The sequence below is a fragment of the Pleurodeles waltl genome, chromosome 9 (assembly GCF_031143425.1).
Source record: "Pleurodeles waltl isolate 20211129_DDA chromosome 9, aPleWal1.hap1.20221129, whole genome shotgun sequence".
In the NCBI taxonomy this organism is placed as follows: Eukaryota; Metazoa; Chordata; class Amphibia; order Caudata; family Salamandridae; genus Pleurodeles; species Pleurodeles waltl.
In genome coordinates, this window is record NC_090448.1 from 778914659 (window position 1) to 778936860 (window position 22202).

Consider the following 22202-nt stretch of genomic DNA (forward strand, 5'->3'; position numbering starts at 1 on the left):
CAGGGCACTTTTTGGGAAAATTTTTAGAAGATTTGTCAAATGGTGCCAAAGATATAGGCAAGTCAAAAACACTTTTTCTATGGAAGCATGGTCCTAACTATAGCTACCTAGTGGCGACCACCAGCAATTAGGTGTAGGCCTGCAAACACACAATTTGTTGGAAAGTATGGAGGTCAGCTTGCCCTCATACAGGGAGAGGCTGGAGCAGGAGTGAGCATTCAACGCTGAGGGTCGAAGACTCTCTTGGTGGAGACTTTCATCCTGTGATCGGCCCCATTTCATGACTCAAGGATTTCTGCTGTGTTTCGGAGCTGGACATCGCACTGGCACATGCCTAAGTGGTGGAGGATGGGTAATAAAATTGTTTGGTGGATTCAGCACACCAGAAGAAAGGTAATGGCATATTTATGGTGCTCTCTCAGCGGATTCTAATTTTATCTGTAACTTATAATAGGGAGGCATTCATGAAAGCAAGCAACATTTCCCCTGCAGTTATGGAGAAGATTTAATGTGAATAATTAAAAAGTTATACTGCTGGTTGAGATAAAGAGCTATTGGATCTGAAAAGAGCACCGTAGGCACAGCTGAATGAATTGTGGAACATATTGACAGTGTACAGAGGCTGTATGGCTCTTGACTGATGGGGGCCTTTCTTCCCGAGATTAACTATTTTGTGTGGCTAAACACTTGAGTCCCTTTCTGATTAAGAGATTATTGAAGTATTCTCATGGCAGTGTCATTGTATTTTAATTGTATTTGCAGCTATTTGAGACTATGATGATGAGGATTATGTGATTCAGTGCATTTATATAATCCGTGCAGATCACGTGTATTGTGACTGATAAATTTTGAGCACTGGTGATTTATTACCGATTGAGGGCCCACTGTCTTTTTTTTAACATTTAATATTAATAGACTCTACAATGTAGAAACTTCTAATGGCTCACGCGCGAGAGATTATTAATGTAATGAAATTTTTCAGTACTTGTTAAACTGATTTGGATGATTTAATTACCAAAATAAGGTGCAAAACAGATTTTTAAAGTATTTTTTCAATGTTCATTTCCTTTGTAGTATGTGAATAGTATATATATATATATATATATATATATATATATGGAAAATGTCACTTACCCAGTGTACAGCTGTTCGTGGCATGAGACGCTGCAGATTCACATGCTGTGCATTATCCTGCTATCTAGTGTTGGGCTCGGAGTGTTACAAGTTGTTATTCTTTGAAGAAGTCTTTTTGAGCCACAAGACCGAGTGACTCCTCCCTTTCGGCTCCATTGGGCATGGGCATCGACTCCATCTTAGATTGTTTTCCCCGCAGAGGGTGAGGTAGGAGTTGTGAGTATACTAGAGGTGCCCATGCAATGGAGTAGTTATGTATGTACTTAACGTGTATCAAAAGAATATTTATTTACATATTTACAATTTTCATTCAACTAAGAACGGCTACAGGATACCGGGGAGGTGGGAGGGCATATGTGAATCTGCAGCGTCTCATGCCACGAACAGATGTACACTGGGTAAGTGACATTTTCAGTTCGGTGGCATGTGTAGCTGCAGATACACATGCTGTGCATAGACTAACAAGCAGTAATATCCCCAAAAAGCGGTGGTTTAGCCTGTAGGAGTTGAAGTTGTCTGAAATAATGTTCTTAATACAGCCTGTCCTACTGTGGCTTGTTGTGTTGCTAACACATCTACACAGTAATGCTTAGTAAATGTATGAGGCGTAGACCAGGTGGCTGCCTTACAAATTTCTGTCATAGGTATATTCCCAAGAAAAGCCATTGTGGCGCCTTTTTTCCTAGTGGAATGTGCTCTTGGTGTAATAAGTGATGTGATAGCTATTAGAAAGGCTACTTTCCAAGTCAGATATTGTATTTCACAAGAATGGATGGGTTCGAATGGTGGGCCCATGAGTCGTGTTAATACAATATTAAGGTTCCACAAAGGTACTGGTGGTGTCCTTGGGGGTATGATTCTTTTTAGTCCCTCCATAAATGCTTTAATGACTGGGATTCTAAAAAGTGATGTTGTATGTGTAATCTGCAGATAGGCAGAGATTGCAGTGAGATGGATTTTAATGGAAGAGAATGCTAGATTAGACTTCTGTAAGTTTAATAAGTAGCTTACAATGTCCTTTGTGGAGGCATATAGTGGTTGAATCTGATTAGTGTGGCAGTAGCAAACTAATCTTTTCCATTTGTTTGCGTTACAATGTCTTGTTGTAGGTTGTCTTTTTGTTTAAAGACCTCCAAACACTCTTGTGTAAGATTTAAATGTCTGAATTCTAAGACTTCAGGAGCCAGATTGTTAGATTGAGTGATGCTGGATTTGGGTGTGTGATCTGTTGTTTGTGTTGTGTTAACAGATCTGGAGTGTTTGCTAATTTGATGTGGGGTACTACTGATAAGTCCAACAGTGTTGTGTACCACTGTTGGCGAGCCCAGGTTGGTGCTATGAGTATTAGTTTGAGTTTGTTTTGACTTAGTTTGTTGACCAAATAAGGAATGAGTGGGAGAGGGGGAAAAGCGTAAGCAAATATCCCTGACCAACTGATCCATAGTGCATTGCCCTTGGATTGAGGGTGTGGGTACCTGGGTGTGAAATTTTGGCATTTTGCGTTTTCTTTTGTTGCGAATAGGTCCATGTTTGGTGTTCCCCAGCGGAGGAAGTGATCCTGTGGAATCTGGGGATGAATTTCCTATTCGTGAGTTTGCTGGTTATCTTGACTGAGATTGTCGGCGTACTGATTCTGAATGCCTGGTATGTATTGTGCTATCAGGCAAACTTGATTGTGAATTGCCCAATGCCAAATCTTTTGTGCTAAGAGACACAGTTGTGACAAGTGTGTGTCCCCTTGTTTGTTGAGATAGTACATTGTTGTCATGTTATCGGTTTTGACAAGGATGTGTTTGTGGCTACCAGTGGTCGAAATGCTTTTAATGCTAGAAACACCGCTAGCAGTTCCAAATGATTTATGTGAAGTTGTTTTTGCTGATTGTCCCATTGACCCTGTATGCTGTGCTTGTTGAGGTGTGCTCCCCACCCCATCATGAAAGCGTGAGGCAATGGGTCTTGGAATAGCTGCCCTTTGTTTAAATTTATAGGGTTCCACCATTGAAGCGAGAAGTGTATTCGGCGGTCTATCAACACTAGATCTTGAAGTTGACCCTGTGCTTGTGTCCATTGTTTTGCTAGGCACTGTTGTAAGGGCCTCATGTGTAATCTTGCATTTGGGACAATGGCTATGCATGAAGACATCATGCCTAGAAGTTTAATTACAAACCTTACTGGGTAGTGTTGGTTTGACTGTATGCTTGATGTTACATTTTGGAACGCTTGGACCCTTTGTGGACTTGGAGTGGCAATTTCTCTTTGTGTGTTGAGTGTTGCTCCCAAGTATTGTTGTATTTGGGATGGTTGCAGATTTGATTTCTGGTCATTTATAGAGAACCCTAATTTGTGTAGAGTTTCTATGACGTATTGCGTGTGAAGAAGACACTGTTGTTGAGTGTTGCTTTTTATTAGCCAGTCGTCTAAATATGGGAATACGTGCATGTGCTGTCTCCTTCTGTGAGCGGCTACTACTGCTAGGCATTTTGTGAATACCCTTGGGGCTGTTGTTATCCCGAACGGTAGTACTTTGAATTGATAGTGTACGCCGTGCATTACAAACCTTAAGTATTTTCTGTGGGAAGGATGGATGGGTATGTGGAAATATGCAACCTTGAGATCCAATGTTGACATGTTTTCCTCCTTTTTTAGTAAGGGAACCAAGGCCCTCATTCTGACCCTGGCGGTCTTTGACCGCCAGGGCGGAGGACCGCGGGAGCACCGCCGACAAGCCGGCGGTGCTCCAATGGGGATTCCGACCGCGGCGGTAAAGCCGCGGTCGGACCGGCACCACTGGCGGGGTCCCGCCAGTGTACCGCGGCCCCATTGAATCCTCCGCGGCGGCGCAGCTTGCTGCACCGCCGCGGGGATTCCGACCCCCCCTACCGCCATCCAGATCCCGGCGGTCGGACCGCCGAGATCCGGATGGCGGTAGGGGGGGGTCGCGGGGCCCCTGGGGGCCCCTGCAGTGCCCATGCCACTGGCATGGGCATTGCAGGGGCCCCCGTAAGAGGGCCCCTACATGTATTTCACTGTCTGCTGCGCAGACAGTGAAATACGCGACGGGTGCAACTGCACCCGTCGCACAGCTTCCACTCCGCCGGCTCGATTCCGAGCCGGCTTCATCGTGGAAGCCTCTTTCCCGCTGGGCTGGCTGGCGGTCTGAAGGAGACCGCCCGCCAGCCCAGCGGGAAAGTCAGAATTACCGCCGCGGTCTTTCGACCGCGGAACGGTAACCTGACGGCGGGACTTTAGCGGGCGGCCTCCGCCGCCCGCCAAGGTCAGAATGAGGGCCCAAGTCTTGAATTGTTACCATGTGGAAGTGGTCTGATTTGATGAAGAGATTCAGTGTTCTGAGATCTAAGATGGGTCTTAACGTTTTGTCCTTTTTTGGAATTAGGAAATATAGTGAGTAGACGCCTGTTCCTGTCTGATGATTGGGTAATAGTTCTATTGCTTGTTTTTGTAATAGTGCTTGGACCCCTATTTGTAATGGGTCTAAGTGTTGTTTGGACAGATTGTGTGTTCTTGGTGGCACATCTGGCGGGAATTTTGTGAATTCTATGCAATAACCATGTTAGATAACTGATAGGACCCATGCGTCTGTGGTAATATGTGTCCAGTTTTTAAACATTGCAGTTAGCCTCCCCCCCACAGGTAATAAGTGTGGGGGTTTGTGACATTGAAGTCACTGTTTGGTCTGGCTAGGTTTGGTTGTTTGGAACCTTCCCCTTCCTCTTGGGAATTCTCCTCTATAGGAACCACAAAACCCTCCCCTTTGATATTGTGCCTGTTAGGTGGGTCTGGTTTGAGAGGTGGAAGGCTCTGATGTTTGCTGTAGAAAACCTCCTCTAAATTGTGGTTTCCTAAAGGTGCCTCTGACTTGTGGGGAATAGAGCGCGCCCATGGCTTTGGCCGTGTCTGTGTCTTTTTTCAACTTCTCAATTGCTGTGTCAACTTACAGCCCAAACAACAGTTCCTGATTAAATGGCATGTTCAACAACGCTTGTTGGATCTCTGGCTTGAATCCAGAACTTCTTAACCACGCATGCCTGCGAATGGTTACAGCCGTGTTGACTGTCCGTGCTGCTGTGTCTGCTGAGTCTAGTGCGGACCTTATCTGGTTGTTAGATATGGCCTGTCCTTCTTCCACGACCTGTTGAGCACGTTTCTGATGTTCTTTGGGCAAGTGCTGTATGATGTGTTGCATCTAGTCCCAGTGTGCCCTGTCGTAGCGAGCAAGTAGGGCTTGCGAATTAGCAATCCGCCATTGATTGGCTGCTTGGTCTGCCACTCGTTTGCCCGCAGCGTCAAACTTTCTGCTCTCTTTGTCAGGCGGTGGAGTGTCTCCTGACAATTGAGAGTTTGCTCTCTTTCTTGCTGCTCCTACAACCACTGAGCCCGGTGTAAGTTGTTGTGTTATGAACACAGGATCTGTTGGGGGAGGCTTGTACTTCTTCTCAACCCTAGGCGTGGTAGCCCTTCCCTTAACTGGCTCCTGGAATACTCCTTTTGCGTGTTTGAGCATACCCAGGAGCATTGGCAGACTCTGATAGGAAGCATGGGTGGATGCTAAGGTGTTAAACAGGAAATCATCCTCTTTTGGCTCTGAGTGCATTGCTACGTTGTGGAACGTAGCTGCCCTGGATAGTACCTGCGTATATGCAGTACTGTCTTCTGGAGGTGACGGCTTTGTTGGATAACAATCTGGACTGTTATCCGATACTGGTGCATCATATAAGTCCCATGCATCAGCATCATCCTGTGTCATCCCTGTATGTGTGGGCGACTGCATTGGAGGTGTTCCCACTGGTGACAGTTGTGGTGAGTGAGGTGGGGACGGTTGTGGTGAAAACCTTGGTGGTGGGGATTTGTCTCTAACCACTTTTGCCTTAGGCTGCATTTCTGTCTCCTGAAATGCAAGTTTCCTTTTAGATTTGATTGGAGGTAAAGTTTGTATTTTTCCAGTCTCTTTCTGGATATGGAAACTCCTTTGTGTATGGTCTGGTTCTTCCATGCTTAATTCCTGCTCACATCTATGTCTTTCCTTCATTTGGATGGAAAGTCCTTGTTCTTCTGTGTAAGAGCTTCTTTTCGGCTCCGAAGCCGCTTTTTCGGTACCGAGGTTTCAGATATAGGGCCCGATTACAACTTTAGAGGAGGTGTTAATCCGTCCCAAATGTGATGGATTTACCACCAGCTGTATTACGAGTTCCATAGGATATAATGGACTCCTAATAACGCTGCTGGTATATCCGTCACATTTGGGATGGATTAACACCTTCCTCCAAAGTTGTAATCAGGCCCACAGTCTTTTTCGGTTCCGAAGATATCTTTCTCACTTTGGGTGAGTCGAACTCTCGGTGTCGAGATCGTTCGGTGCCGGAATCTCGACCGGAGTCGGAAGTCTTTGGCAAATCCCTGGCCTTTTTCGGTGCCGATGTTTGGTCACCTTCTTTTCGATGGGTTAAGCCATGGCCTGTTGGCGGTGGCGTCCCCTTGGCCTTAAATATCTTTGTGTGAGTTTTGGACGGGGCAGGTTTACTCACTGTTCGCTGCAACGTCGAGGTTCGGTCACTTTCTGATTCGTCCGAGTCCGATCCCTGCATGGAAATGCTTTCCTCCTCTTCGACATCGAGTTGCTCTCTCAGTGTCGACGCCATTTGCAGTCTTCTTGCTCGTCGATCTTTTAGGGTCTTTTTCGATCGAAATGCTCGACAAGCCTTGCAGGTATCCTCCCTGTGTTCAGGTGATAAACACAGATTACTGACCAGGTGCTGGTCTGTATAAGGATACTTCGAATGACACTTAGGACAGAAGCGGAAGGGGGTCCGGTCCATTAGTCTTCAACGACGGGTGTGGTCGGGCCGACCAGGCCTCGGTGAAGAATGGAAGCCCCGAAGGGCCGCCGGAGCGCTCTTGATGTCGGTGCCGATACAATAACACTAACCCGGTACCGAACGATAACAATAACGTTGAATTTTCGATAATTTAGCTAACTTTCCCGATTCGAAATATGGAGCGAAGAGGAACACGTCCAAACCCGATGGCGGAAAGAAAACAATCTAAGATGGAGTCGACGCCCATGCGCAATGGATCCGAAAGGGAGAAGTCATTCGGTCTTGTGACTCAAAAAGTCTTTTTCGAAGAAAAACAACTTGTAACACTCTGAGCCCAACACTAGATGGCAGGATAATGCACAGCATGTGTATCTGCAGCTACACATGCCACCGACCATATATATATATTCACATATGATGCCTTTTTAGGTTGAGAAAGGCTGCTTGACAGCAGAAACGCGTTCTGTCTGGAGGTGCTTAATGCAATAAATGGTGGACATTTTCCAATCTTCAAGTGCCTTCTTTATCACTAAACAGGGGAAGTTTGGGAAATATATATATGTTATCCAGTAGCAGTTGCCATTGGATAGTTATGTTTAGGATTGTGCTTCCATAGGAAATGTGCTTTTTGTGTTGCTGCACTGTTTGAGGAATCTTCGCGAAACTTTGCAAAAAAGTGTTACTTTTTGCCTTTTCTGTTTTTTTTTATGTTAGGTGTGATCATATTAACATTCCAGCATATAACATATTTGTAACCTTTGTGTTTTTTCATGACTTTTTAGAGATTTTTTAACATATTTAGTCAGCACCCCCACGGTCCACAGATTTCAGTCATTTGCTACAGAGGGTTGGCACTGGCCTACCCCCTGCTGGTGGTCAACCCACTGCAGCCTGCACTCCAGGATCATCTTGCTGCACCTGCCCCTGCTCCCCTTCTGCTTGCTCTCCATCGGTCTGCCCATGCTTCCACTTCCTGCCTTCTGTGGTCAGCTTGATGCCACTCCCTCCTCCTTCCTGCTCTCTGTTCTCCATCTACGTGTCAATGCTCCTCCCATCTGCCCTCTGTGGTTAGCTTGCTGCCCTTGCATCCCTTCCCCCGCCCTCTATGCCCCATGTGAGTGCCACTGCCACCTCTTGACTGCCCTCCATAGTCCATTTAGCTGCACCTGCCAGCCTGCCTGCTGTGGTCAGCTTGATGCCCTTCAGAGAGAATGGATGAATGGAAAGGCCTCGCCCCCAAGGCCTGGAACTCCCTCCCTACCAACCTCCGCAAAACTTAGAACCTCCTGCTCTTCAGATAAAACCTCAAGATGTGGCTGTTCGAACAGTAAACCACCCAACCCTCCCCCCCCCACCAGCGCCTTGAGACCCTCACATGTGAGTAGCGCGCTTTATACATTTTTTGATAGATTGATTGATTGAAAGAGAGACTGTGCAATGAGATGAAGGAAACAGGTCTGATTTGAGCCTTTCTGCCAGAACTGTTTTGTTTCCCAGGTCTGGCCTCCATTGTCCATTATGCTGACCTTGCCCATGCTGGCTTGGTCACCATGGTCAGATTGCTGTCCCTGCCCACCTTAGGCCTGCCCTCCATTCACCATCTATGTGCCTTGTCCCATCCTGCCAGCCCTTTGTGGACAGCTTATGACCCCTGCTCATGCCGGCCTGCCCTCAGTGGTCAGCCCCTTCCTCTACCCTTCATGCTCTATGTGCTTGCCCCTGCACCCTCTCTCCTGCCTTCCATGTTCCATTGTGTTCCCACTGCCCATGCTGGCCTTTCGTGTGCGGTCAGTGTGCTGTCCCTCCCTCTCTTCTCCCTGCCCTCTTTTGCCTGAGTCTGTGCCCAGTTCCTTCGTTCTGCCCTACGTGGCCTTTCATGCTGCCACAACCCCTTTCACTTGTCCTCTGCGCTTAGCTTGTGCAATTACCCACCACCTCCCTGCCCTCTGTTGTCCATATCCTCTACTCCCTCCCACCTGTCCTGCTGTGCTGCTACTGCCCCTGCTGCTTGCCCCCTGTGGTTATCTTGTTCCCTCATTCCCTACCATCCTTCCCTGCTCTCCCCTCTCTAAACCTTTGCTTTTGTCCCGTCATTCCAGCCCTGTGTGGTCTGTTGTGCTGCCACTGTCCCTCCTGCCGTCTCCATGGTTAGACTGCTGCCTCAGCCCTCATCCCCCATGTTCTCCTTTGTCTGTGCCATCGGCATCCTCCTGCCCTCTATGGTCCATTGAGCTGTCACTGCTCAACCTGCCTGATCTGCCAAGTCTGTTGTGCTGCCACTGCTCTGCTCCTCCCACCTGCCCAGCAAGGTCAGTGTGCAGGCCCTGCCCCCTTTACACCGTTTTCCATTGTCTGAGTCAATTTCCCTATTCCCTCCCTCCTGACCTCCATGGTCCATTATGCTGCTGCTCCTAACTGGACCCCATGGTTCATTGTGCTGCCATTGCCCCTCCTGTATGACCTGCATGGTCTGTTGTGTTTCAACTGCCCCTCCTGCCCATCCTGTGTTTAGCTTGCTGCTCCTGTTTCCGTGCCCCTGCCCTCTGTTGTCTGAGTCCAGCCTCTACCACCTACCTTTTACCCACCATGGATCACTGTTCTGCTACTACTCCTCCAGCCTGGCACATTTGGCCAGTTGTGATGCCATTGCCCCTCACTCCTGCCCTACATGGTCAGCTTGCTGCCCTTGCCTCCCTCCTCTCTACCCTTGGTTGTCCGTGTGTTTATATTTGGCCCCTACCTCAAGCTCTCCATAGTCTGCTGTGCTTTTACTGCCCATCCCACCTGTCCTGCGTGGTGAGCTTGCTGCCCACCTACCCCTGCTTTCCATTCTCCATGAGCATCAACCTGCGTAAAAGGAACACTCTGCTGCTGATACCCTCCAATCTGCTTTGTGTGGTCTATCTGGCTGCCACCACCTCTGCTGCATGCCCTGTGTGGGCAGCTTGTTGTCCCCCTCACCTACTCTCATTGCCCAAGTTTGTAGCCCTAACCTGGCCCCCACGATCCATTGTGCTACCACTGCCCCTCCCGCTTGCCCAAGCTACTGTACCTTTTTCAGCTTCCTACCCTCTGTTGTCCCAGTCTGTGCCCCTGCTCCCTCTCTCTACACAGTGTTCTAATGAAGAACTAGAGCACTAACATTCTGTATTCATGACAAAAGTGTGGCACTTCTAAAGACAGCTTGATTGAATCAAGGCTGTAAAGCCGTAAAGCATGGAAATGAACATAATAAGGTGGTTCTTTTTCTCATAAAAATTATGATAAATATATATATGTATACATGTACAAGTCTCACCTTGGAATTGGTCCATAGGTTGGGCTTGTCCGATTGAAGAAGTTTTTCCAGTTGTCGTAGACACTAACAGAATTGCTATTGGGTATTTTGACCTGTACACAACATAAAAGATCAGTGGTTAATTAAGATGAGCACCGAAGAGATAACATTTCATAGACTCAAAGACCCCCCCAAGGACATAATTGTTTCTCAAGGCATCTTGCTCACCTGTTGGGATGCTTTGAAGATGACACTTTGAACAGGTGGAGTTCCTTGCGCCCTAAAGGTTGCATTAGCTACAAATACAGACGAATAAACAAGAAAGAGGGAAAACTGATATCAATAAATATTGCCAACCTTTTATTAACTTTGTTAGACATGAATCGCAACTCCAAAGCATAATGATTGCATGAATTTGTTTAAATAAGGCATGTTTTATATACATGTAGCAAAATATGTTTCTTGTTATTGGGTGCATATCCTGTGATAGGTGGAGCAGGAGCCCACCAGTGAATACATGGCACAACGTATTCATTCCAATAATTTGGGGAATCTGATCCCAACCAAACTTTTTCATTTACAAAAGGGCAGAAGAAAAGAAGGAAAGAATGCAACACATGCATTAAATACTAATGATCCGTAAATTTACTAAGAATAAGAAGGAGTCCCTCAAAACAAACCCATGTAAATACTGGCAAAGGGAGTCAAGAACATGGAGCAATAAAACGCGATATCTTTTACTTACACTCATTTGGCACACACACACATGTTTATACAATTAGTCACTGAGTATATACCATGTGGACCAGCGTGCTCTGTTCTGTTGTAACCCCTATACATTTTGCCATTTATGTGCTCTTATTTTTGGCTCCACTGAGGGACAAAATGCATGCTCATCCCATAATAATTTTCTGTTCAAGTCCTCAACCTAATTGTCTAATGAAATTGCAGTATTCCGTGACGATAATTCTTACAGCATTTAAAGGGAGGAAGCCATTTTTATTAAAACTTGTGACGCTGCTATTCATTTTTAATATTATGTTTTTAAGTTATAATTTTAAAAATACCTAAAAATTATATTTCTATTAAAAGAAGCCTCGCTTGACTGCTGAGGAAATTTTGTTGTTAATGAGTATGTTGGCTTGTGGAGAATGTGTGATAAGTGAGTGTAAGTGAGACTAAAGTTCTGAAATTTCTCCAGCCAAAACCCAGCATTCATCAAAATAGTGCCTTGTTGTGACCATCTGAGTTTTACAGCAGTTCTGAAATCTGAAGACTCTCCGACCTGATAACCATGTAACCCAAAAGAACATACAAAATGCACATTGACACTCCTGGCTGTTTTTAGGCCAAGCTGTGCCTTTCTGTCTACGTCCTGGCCACGGACAGGATAAGTGGTGGACTACAAAAAAGGGTCCACTAGACATGCCTGGGTCTTGTCATTTGGATAACAGCTAAAGAGGGAAGAAAGCTCATATGCTGTCTGAGCTGCACCTATGTTCTGCACACATCAACCGCAGGAGACCACGCTGCATACGGGAACTACTAGGCTACTGGGAACAGTTGCACACAGTTACTACTGGGCAAAGTCTTTGGCTCTTTGTCTTTTAACTCCACTATTTAAAATGGTGGTTTTGTGATCACATTGTGACCTATTACTTGCATTGCATATATATGTGTTATATAACCTCCCCTTCTCCATGGTGTTTTTTTCCATAGCACGAAAGTCAAAAATTGGAACCACTTTTGAAGATGGTGGAAAAAAAATGTATAGAGCGCTTCACCAGTCAATCTTATTTGTCAAAAATTCAAATGAGATTGTCAAGAGTCACAAATCACTGGGTGCATATTTAGAATGAATCAGTGTAGGGCAGAGCCGCAAGCCTTTCTGCTGCACTGCCCTACACCAATTCAAAAGGGCAGAAATGCACAGTACTTCGAAGATACAGTTCATTTCTGTCATTTCCCCCTGCCCTGGCGCCTAGCATGCCTAGCATGAACGCATTAACCCTTGTACCATGGTGCAAGGGTGTCTGGGTTGTTGGCAGGATTGTTTTTGTTCCTGCACAAAAACAATCCAGAGAGACTTTTACCTCTTTCTTTGTGTGCTGAAGAATGCAGTACCATGGCCTCCCTGGTGAGCAATGCAGTGACTTGCGCTTTGTTGCCTTACACCATATCTACAAGCCCATCAAAAGCCACACAAAGTGGCTTTACTTAGCCTTGTAGATATGGGTCTGCAATCTGCGCCACAGATGTGGCACAAAAAAATTAAGCACCGGCGTCACATCGGGCTTGTATTGTTTGGTACGTTTAAAATGTGAGCCTTACTATAATGTCCCTGTAACCTTTGTTTCTTTAAGTGAATTTCTATGTTTTTTTAATTCTATTTCCTAACTATTCCGTCCCAGTAACCTTTGTTTTTTTAACATAAAGTAATTTTCATTACTATACGTTAATCCAACCTGCCGCGCATGGCCTTCAGCAGTGCACTGTGGTGGTTGGCCGCAAGGCCTGGCCTGTGGCCTGATCATACGGCCAACCTCCTTAACCACCAAACTCCATGCTGCCCGTGGCCCTTTGGCCGTGCACCGCGGGAATTGGCCATGGCCTGTCTCTCTGGGTCTGAGAATAGGTGTGAGAGGGTGTCTCTGGGGTTGAGAGTGGCTGTGAGAGTGTCTGGGTGAGAGAGTGGGTGCATCAGTGTCTTAGTGGGGGCGTCAGTTTCTGTGTAGATCTGTGAGTGGGTGTGTGAGGGTTTCAGTAGGTCTGTGAGTGGGTGTGCGAGAGTCAGAGTGGGTCTGTGAGTGGATGCACGAGGGTCTGAGTGGGTTTGTAAGTGGGTGCGTGAGCGTCTGAGTGGGTCTGTGAATAGGTGCGTAACGGTCTGAGTGGGTGTGGGAGTGTGTGAAAGAGATTGAAAAAGTATAAGTGAGAGAGAGAGAGAAAGAGAGTGAGAGGGAAGGAGATAGAGAGTTTTTAGGCTTTGGCGAATGATACGCTTAGAATGAGATATTTCTTGACAAATTAAAAACAAAAATGTATGTCAATTTAAAAGAGTGAGATCACCTTTCATTTTTAACTATAAACTTTTGAAGATTGAAAACAAATTAAAGTAGGGTAATGACCACAGACACAGCTGGACTAGAACCCTTGACTTTTACTGTGAGGGTCTGTGACATTAACCATTATGCCACAGGTGACTCCTTGCCGTCAATGGCTCCTCAAGTGGGGCCAGGTGGCCCCCTCCAACTCCGCATTTAGCCCCGGGGAGGTGGTGGTCCCAGGGGCTGCGGGGTTCCGAAACAGACCCCCTTTCTCTTTTTTTTATATTTTCCCCAAGGAGGTGGTGGTCCCTGAGGCTGCGTCAGGGGCACATGGCCCCCACATTGATAGAGAATGTGTGCCCAGGGGAGGTGGCATTTAATAAAAAATGCTTTCTTGCTCAGGGGAGTGGGGGGTTGCGGGCCTTTGGGACCAAAGCACCAGAGCTAAGGTGTCAGGGTGACTCTACTCTGGCCCCTATTTTTTTTTACATTTTTTGGGGCCTCTGCTGAAGCGAAGGCGGGGCGAATGTTTGCCCCTAGTGCGCCAGGTACGTGGGGCATTGACAAAATACAGACGGGGCCACACAGGGCCCTCTTACTAGGGCTTATCAGAGCCCCAGAGACCACCACCTCCCCAGGGCACTGCAAAATATGTGCGTGGGTGGGCCAGCTAGGCCCCCCACTCCCCCACTCCCCTGGGGACCACAACCTCCCCAGGGCAAAACTTGAATAAGTGGGGGCCGCCATCTCCCTGGGGCACTGAAAATGTTGTATGCAGGCCGGCCCTCTGGATCTGCCGGAGCCCTGGGGACCGCCACCGCCCCAGAGCAAAACTTCTAAAATGAATGTAGGGAGCCCCATTGGCTGCCACCTCCTAGAGGCAATCAGTAAACTATATTGGGGGGGACAAGTGGGGACCGCCACTTCCCCAGGGCTCAAATAAAATAATGAAGAGGGTCTGTCGCGGATCCTCAGCCCCAAGGACCACCACCTCCCAGTACCTAAAATAAACACTGGAGGTGGGGGCCGAGCGGCCTCCCCTGGTGGAGCCATAGATGGCCCTGGAACCGCCACCTCCCAGGGCCAGCTCCTGCTACCTCCCAAGGTGCCTGCCTTCAGGAGGTAGCTGTTTGCTTTTGCTTGGTGAGAGCTGACAGCTCCTACCAAGCAAAAGCAAACATAACACTGCTTTCTGCAAGCCACTCTTTCCTGTAACCAGCCTGTTGATTACTTATAGACGATAGCCACTGTAACAAGATATGAGGCCCCATGAACATATATGTACAATATGCTCAATGAGGCACAAAGCATGAAAACTAAAGCAAGGGGAAATGGTTCCTAATTAGCACAACTATGTGATTAAAGATAAACTGTTCACAACTACTAGAGTCAAGGAAGATGAAGGACGAGGCAGTGCCGTATACAAAAGGGGGCAGTGTAGTTAAGGATTCTGGCTAAAATGTACCTGGGTCACCTCAGATCATAAAAGTCAGTTGGTATCACTTCACAGAAACTGGTACTTCAACCAATAAACCTGATAATAGCTAAAGAATGTCTGAGACAGTTACTGGATGCAAGAGCCTGACTCACCAAAAACTGATATGTCGACGTTGATGTAGGCCACGGCTCTTTCTCTCAGCTTGCTGAAATATTCCTGCAGTCGGATGGGGAGAGGTGGGGATAGAAAAGAGAAATACACATGCAGTATCAGTCCTTGCTCTTGCCATACTGTTGCACCCTCATAAGATCACAGACATATTGGGAAAGTCACCCTTCAAAGAAGCAACTATACAAAAAGATACATTTTAACTGAACACTTGACGCATTGCTTTTTTTTAGAGATCATTTTTTTAGTTTTTACTTTTATGTCTTGTGCAACTCATGCGAACATTTTGTAGTCTATAAGCACTCTAAGGGGCTTAAACCACTGGCTTATTTTGTTCTAATGCCTCCAGCCACTGGCTTGAGATACTGTGTCTTGCCTCTTGGCTCTGTCGTGCTGCGGTGGACCATGGCGCGAGCTGAGCATTCGGCTCGGGGCACGGCCACGGTTCGTCTTGGTGGCCGGGTGTGACGCGCACCTTTTTGTTCTGTACTTTCTCGCACGAGGCCCCAAAGTGGGCATGGGGCCTTGGCGAGTCTTGGGCACAGCGCGCCCTCAATAATACTATGGCACCTTCCCCCCACCCCTCACTTACCTGGGGAGCCTATCCTTTTTTCTTCTTTTCTCTTCTTTTTCTTCTTTTCCTCATGTTTTTATGTGTGCAGTCAGCAGCCGTGTTCTTTATTTTTCCCAGCATGCCTTCTTTTTCCCTGCATGCCTTAGGACCCTTTTTCTAAATGGCGTCTTTTCTCTACATGTTCCTATGTTTCTTTCCCAATCCAATATGGTGACTTTCTACTTTCTGTTGGTCATTTCCTGTTTTGGGTATATAAGGTGAGTGATTCTAGTTCTCCTTGAGCTGCAACACTTCCTTTGGTGGTGATCTTCACTCCTGCTAATTTCGCTCCGGTTATTTGCCTTGCCTGTGCCAGCTTCTTCCAGTATTGTTTTTTCCTGTTGGAAGACTCATCTTTTTGCTTCTTTTTGTTCCAGGGAGTTCCTGCTTTAGAGGTTTTCCCTTTGGGTTTTGTTCCTTTGAGACTCCTTCTGGAGGGCACGGACTGGTTTTTAGCATTCCTTTGTCGGCAGCACCGTGGATACCAGAAAGGGCCACCCTTACCTCGTTTAAGGCAGAACCTACAAGAATCAAGACCCTTCTGCATTTCCAGTGAGCCAAAGACATAAACGACGAGTAGCTCGTGACAGGCTCAGCCCTCAGGAACATTTTGTTTTACAGGTTTTCTACTGGCTGTTCTTATGAGACCGTCCACATCAATTGTAATGCACGAGGACATAGTTTATGTCTGGAATCAGTCGAATAGCAGTCAAGTATCCCTGGGGAGCGAACACAGACTAGTGCTTTAAATGGAAAGATGGAAGTGCAGGTACTCACTATCTAGAGTACCTGTTTGCTCCTGAGAAGTGCTGCTACTCTCCCATTAAATGTATTACAGTAGTGCTGAGAAGTGCAGGTGCTGAGTGCCGGACAGTACCTGCCCATTTAAAGCTCTGGCACGGACACACGCATCTGATAATAAGGATGTTACAGAAAATAAACATATTTTTATTCTGCAGCATCCGTTTTTCAGAGGTTTGTGCATCACGCCATTATGAGTAGAGCGAAGACAAAGATGTGGCCAGTGAAATTATTTTTCCTGAAAAAGCCCTCTAAAGTGCATTAATTATCGTGAACATCTCTTGAGTCAGTGTCGGAGTGCAGGCAGCACAGCTCGGAACCCTACCCCTTTGTATGTAGATCTATGCGATCTGCAGCTCGTGCATATAGCTCCGAGTTTTTCTCAGTAAAGGCATGTGCTGCAGGCAGGCCAATTTCACTAAAAAGAAAGACACAGGGCACATTGCGGCGACGTTCTGCACTGAACGGCATCATGATACGACCTTGGGTTTGACATTTGTGCTCCGTGCACGTGCCCAACCCGCACAGCGTGCAGACGTCCCTATTGGCTTCGCAAATTAGGGTGACCACCCGTCCGTAAATTTCACGGACTGTCCGTAATTTCGCCCTGCCGTCCGTTGTCCGTGATGAAAGCTTTAACGGACGGCATTTGTCCGTAATTTTAGCCTTTCACCTAAAGGGCAACAGAGGCAGGGCGAAATTAGGGGCAGAGGAGTTTCCCCAGCTGGGCTGGAAGGCAGGGGGTCTCCTGTGCTCTGAGGGAGGGAGGGGCAGACAGATAAGAAAAGGCCTTCTTGCCAGGGGGTCTCCTTGGCAGACATATAAGAAAAGGCCTTCTTGCCAGGGGGTCTCCTTCCCTAAAGACATGCAAATGTGGGCAACTGGTAAATCTGAAAATACAAAGGGGCTTGAAAAACTGCATTGACTTTACTAAAAGGAATCACTTGAAGTTTTCTGGTGGCAAAGATATTTCTTTCAGAGAGGTATTGTAATGGTGTTCCAAGGTGAGCTGTGGAGTGTGTGGTTTTGATGGAGTGTTATAAAAATTTTCATCACTAGGTATAAACTGTATATTATTCAAATCTGTATTTGAGAAGCACTTTTTTTTTATTTAACCGAAAGGTATTTGCGCATTTTGTAGCAGCCTTTATTATGATGTAATTGTATTTTTCACAGTTCTTTCAGGTACCTCGGTACCTCATAGTACTAACAAACATTGGCAAAGCCAATAGGTCTTATCTACGAAAGAGTTATTGGCTTTGCTAATGTGTTTTAGCCATTAGCCATGTTATACACCAGAGTAGCTGCTGTTCAGCATGGCTTAAAGCTAGTGGCATAGTGGTGTGGAGTGGAGTAGAGTGGAGTAGCATAGGAGCAGTGGCGTAGAGCCCAGTGGTGCAAAGTACAGTGCAGTGGGGTACAATGCAGTTGTTTAGAGTGCGTTAGCGTAGAGTGCAGTGGTTTAGAGTGCAGTGGCATGGGACAGAGTGGCATAGAGTGCAGTGGAGTAAAGTGGCATACAATAGAGTAGCAGAGAGAGCAGTAGTGTAGAGTGGTGCAGTGGCATAGATTGCAGAGTAGACTCACATTGCAGGGAGTGCAGTGGTGTAGTGTAGAGTGGTGCAGAGTAGGGAAAAGTGCTGTAGAGTGGAGTGATGCAGAGTAGAGTGGCATAGAGTGCAGTGGCATAGAATGCAGTAGTACATAGTACATTGGTGTATAGTACGGTGGTGGAGAGTGCAACACTGCAGAGTAGAGTGTCAGTGCAGTGATGTAGAGTGGAGTAGAGTGTCACAGAGCAGTGGTGTAGAGTACAGTGCTACAGAGTAGAGGGCAGTGGCGTAGAGCGCAGTTGTTTAGAGTGCATTGGCACAGAGTGCAGTGGCATAGAGTGGCATGGGGTAGAGTTACATAGAGTGCAGTGGAGTAGAGTGGCATACAATAGAGTAGCAGAGAGTGCAGTAATGCAGAGTGGTGCAGTGTCATAGAGTGCAGAGTAGACTCATGTGGCATAGAGTGTAGTGGTGTAGAGTGGTGCAGAGTGGAGTATTGTAGAGTGGTGTAGAGTAGTGTATAGTGCCTATAGTGCAGTGGCATAGAGTAGAGTGGTGTAGAATGCAGAGTTGCAGAGTAGAGTGACAGTGCAGTGGTGTAGAGTGGTACAGAGAACAGTGGCATTGAGTACAGTGGTGCAGAGTAAAGGGCAGTGAAGTTGTTTAGAGTGCACTGGTGTAGCGTGCAGTTGCATAGAGTAGAATTGGGCAGAGTAGAGTGGCAGAGAATGCAGTGGATTAGAGTATATTGGTGCAAAATGCAGTAGTACAGGGCAGAGTGGTGTAGAGTATAGTGGCGGCCAGAGCAGTGTTGCAGAGTGTCAGCTTGCAGTGGTGTAGAGTGCATTGAACTAGAGTGCAGTGGTCACAGTGGTATAGAGTACAGTGGCGTAGAATAGATTGTTTCAGAGTAGAGTGCAGTTGCATAGAGTGGAGAGGTGCAGGGTAGAGTGCAGTGGCATAGAATGCAGTGGCACAGAGTGCAGTGGCATAAAGTAGATTATTTGACAGTAGACTGAGGTGGCTTAGAGTGGAGAAGTGCAGGTTAGAATGGAGTTGCATAAAGTGGCATAGAGTGTGATGGCATAGAGTAAAGTAGTGTAGAGTGCCGTGGCATAGAGTGCAGAGGTGCAGAGTAGATTAGAATGATGTACAGTGTATTGATGTAGAGTGCAGGGGCATAGAGTTGAGTGTTACAGAGTAAAGTGCATTAGCATAGAGTGTATTAGCTTAGAGTGCAGTGGCGTACAGTGCAGCGTTGCTGAGTGGCAGAGAGTGGAGTTGTGCTGATTAGATTGGTGTTGCCTAGACTGGAGTGGTATGGCGTGCAGACGAGCAGAGCGCAGTGCTGTAGAGAGGCGCAAAGTGCGGTGGCTTAGAGTAGAGTAGTACAGAGTAGAGTAGAGAGGCATAGTGTGAAGTAGCATAGAGAGCAGTGGCATAATGTGAAGTGGTTCCGAATGGAGAAGAGAACAGTGGCATGGAGTGGCGTAAAGTGGAGTGATACAGAGTAGGGTGCAATTCTGATATATTCTGAAGTCTATTTAAATGTTGTCATGTGATAGAAAAAACTCTTTCCTAACCCCAGGATCCAGCAAGATTTTTGCATAAATCCTCTCACTTTGAAGTCAGAGAAAGGAAAGTAAACACTAAGGGGGTTATTCTAACTTTGGAGGAGGTGTTAATCCGTCCCAAAAGTGACGGAAAAGTGACGGATTTACCACCAGCCGTATTACGAGTCCTTTATATCCTATGGAACTCGTAATACGGCTGGTGGTATATCCGTCACTTTACCGTCACTTTTGGGACGGATTAACACTCCTCCAAAGTTAGAATAACAGCAATGGATAGCACACCAGGTGGAGCCAGGCTGAAGAGTGTAACTTCCTGAATTTCATTTTGTGCTAACTTTTCCTTTGCACCACCCTCCCAACACAATTTCCAATTCCTGTGATGCAGCAACATCAAAAAAGCAATTTGTGGAATACGTGGATGAACACCACAAAGTTGTAGCTTTCTAAACGAACCCTGAGTGACAGGGCAGGGCAGGGCTACTGGAATTAGGCAATTGTGCGGTTGCGGCAATTTTTTCATACTTATAGATTTGCTGCATTTGCCACATACTCCACCATCTGCCATATCATTTGCAGATTGCAACAAAAAAAATTTATGCAGCTCATACAGTTCAAAAGTTACTAAAAATACAGCAACATATGTTGCAGCACAGTGGAAGGGCCCTTGCAAAGCTGGACTAGTCTCCTTTCTGTTGCATATTGCTATATTTTGGTGTTAAACTGATACTAATGAGGTGCAACCAATGCTCAGAGAGTGTTACCAAGTTTAACAAGCATTTGCAATGAAATGGGTCTCGCTTTCGCTCTAGTTAGAGCTATTAGCATTGTAAATTCCTAACTGGACTTTTCTTGCCACATAAATTGAAAATGAAAAGTAAAACAGTTAACATAAGCAAGTCGATTCAAAGCGTCATGGCCGCCACGAGTGTGAGCGCGAAGGAGAAACACAAAGGGAAAAGAAGTTCGCTCGCAGTCAGACGTATCTGCAATCGTGCAATTATCCATGTAACAGGGTAGATAGCCAATGCGATAACTAAACTGTCCCGAGGAGGGACAAACGCAAAGCATTTACCAATAATGATAAAGGATTTTTGAAAGGCAAACCCAAGAATCAGTGATAGTGATGGGTGTGCGGTGGGAGTGGTTAAAAGCCCACAGATAGACTACAACACGTCAGAACGCTTGGTCACTCGACCTAACAAGCACATCTTATGGTCCTGCACTGTTGCAGTCTCCGATCGCTTTTCAGTTGCTAATGCTGCATTGAAATGGTAAACGGATACTAATGAGTAGATCTTTTGCAGAAATAGTACTGATGCGTATTAAAATGCTAAAATAGCAAGACAAAACTGCAAAAACGTTCCTCATTAGGCCACATGATTTAGCCAAACATGCCACACAATTTTGTCCAAATAGATTTTTGAAAGGCAAGCCCGTGAATGAGTGATAGTGATGGTCATGCGGTGGGTGTGATTAAAAGCCCATACATAGATTACAACAGGCCAGTGCGCTTGCACGCTCAACCTAAAAATGACATAATAATGAAGTAATGCAATATATTACAAAAGGTGCTGCATTATGCTGCATAATTTGGCTTCTCTTGCTGCATAATTACAGTGGCTGTGCCTAAGCGTAAACCCTAAGACTTACTAATTTTAGAATGTAAAATCTATCAACACTGCAGGCCCCTAAATTCCTGCTCCATTTGACAAATATGTACAAATCAACATACGGTATTTGCAAATGCTTAATTTGTAAATCAGGCCCAAAGTTTTGATCAGATGCCCACAGCCTGCAGTATTGTATTTCGAGAGTGCTGAGTACCAAGGATGGGTAGTCTGATTTCGCTTCATTTCTGTTTAATGTACTGCCATACAGCCCCTGTCCCTTCAGCTCACTCTTCTTGCAGGTTCATGCTTTCTCTGTTCCGCACATTTTTTCAGTTTTTCTCTTCCTCCGTGTGTGTTTTCTCTCTCTTATTTTAGGACAAAGCGTGATATGGAAAACTAAGTGCTAGTCCAAAACAATTAGGGCCATGTTTACAAGCCCCTTGTGCCACCTTTTTTTATGACGGTAAAGCAGCGTTAAGGTGGCCATTCCAACACGCCATATTTACAAAGCAGCGTAATGCATGCATTGCGTCACTTTGCAACCCCCTGTGCCAGGCATAATGTATGCAAGGGGGTCTTTCCCACGCAAGGAGGCCTGAAAAAATGGCGCACTGAAATTTACAAGTTTTCACTATGCTATTTTTAATGCCTGCTCAGGACAGGCGTTAAAGTGACCCACCCATAGTAATCTATGGGCCTCCCTGTGCTTTGCTGCTCTACTGCCAAAAATGTTGGCGCTAGTGCAGCAAAATGCAGGGAGGCCCATAGATTGTTATGGGTTTGTCACTTTCATGCTTGCCCTGAGCGCCACAACAGTGTCAAAAATCACGCTGTTGTGATAACGACCTCCATGGTGCGCTGTACTGTAAATATGGGGCAACCATGGTGTATTTGGGTGGGCAAAGGAGAAGCAAGAAAAGTGGGGCATCAGGATCCATTTGACACTTTCTTGTAAATCTACTCCCTAGTGTTGTGGACCGCACTGTCAACCACCGGCTCAAATGAAGCACTGTTTTTTGCTCAAAAGGTCCCAATTCCACCTGAACAGGACATTATTTTTTTTCCAGTAAGTTTTGTCTTTTGTGGAACGGGACAGAACACTATCATTGTCTGTAAAACTTAGACTTCGTAGTTAACAAGGTAGCAGAGCCAA

General features: G+C 46.2%; 1 protein-coding gene across 1 annotated transcript in view; it reads right to left on the reverse strand.

Annotated features, from left to right (window-relative positions):
- The window catches only part of NAALADL1 (N-acetylated alpha-linked acidic dipeptidase like 1), a 208604-nt gene that overhangs the window by 92794 nt on the left and 93608 nt on the right, over window positions 1-22202 (reverse strand). Inside the window, exons 11-13 of the mRNA XM_069207973.1 lie at window positions 14883-14946; window positions 10474-10541; window positions 10267-10358 (exon numbers count right to left, since the gene is read on the reverse strand). Coding sequence (XP_069064074.1) covers window positions 10267-10358; window positions 10474-10541; window positions 14883-14946 — 224 coding nt within the window. The remainder of the gene's footprint in view (window positions 1-10266; window positions 10359-10473; window positions 10542-14882; window positions 14947-22202) is intronic.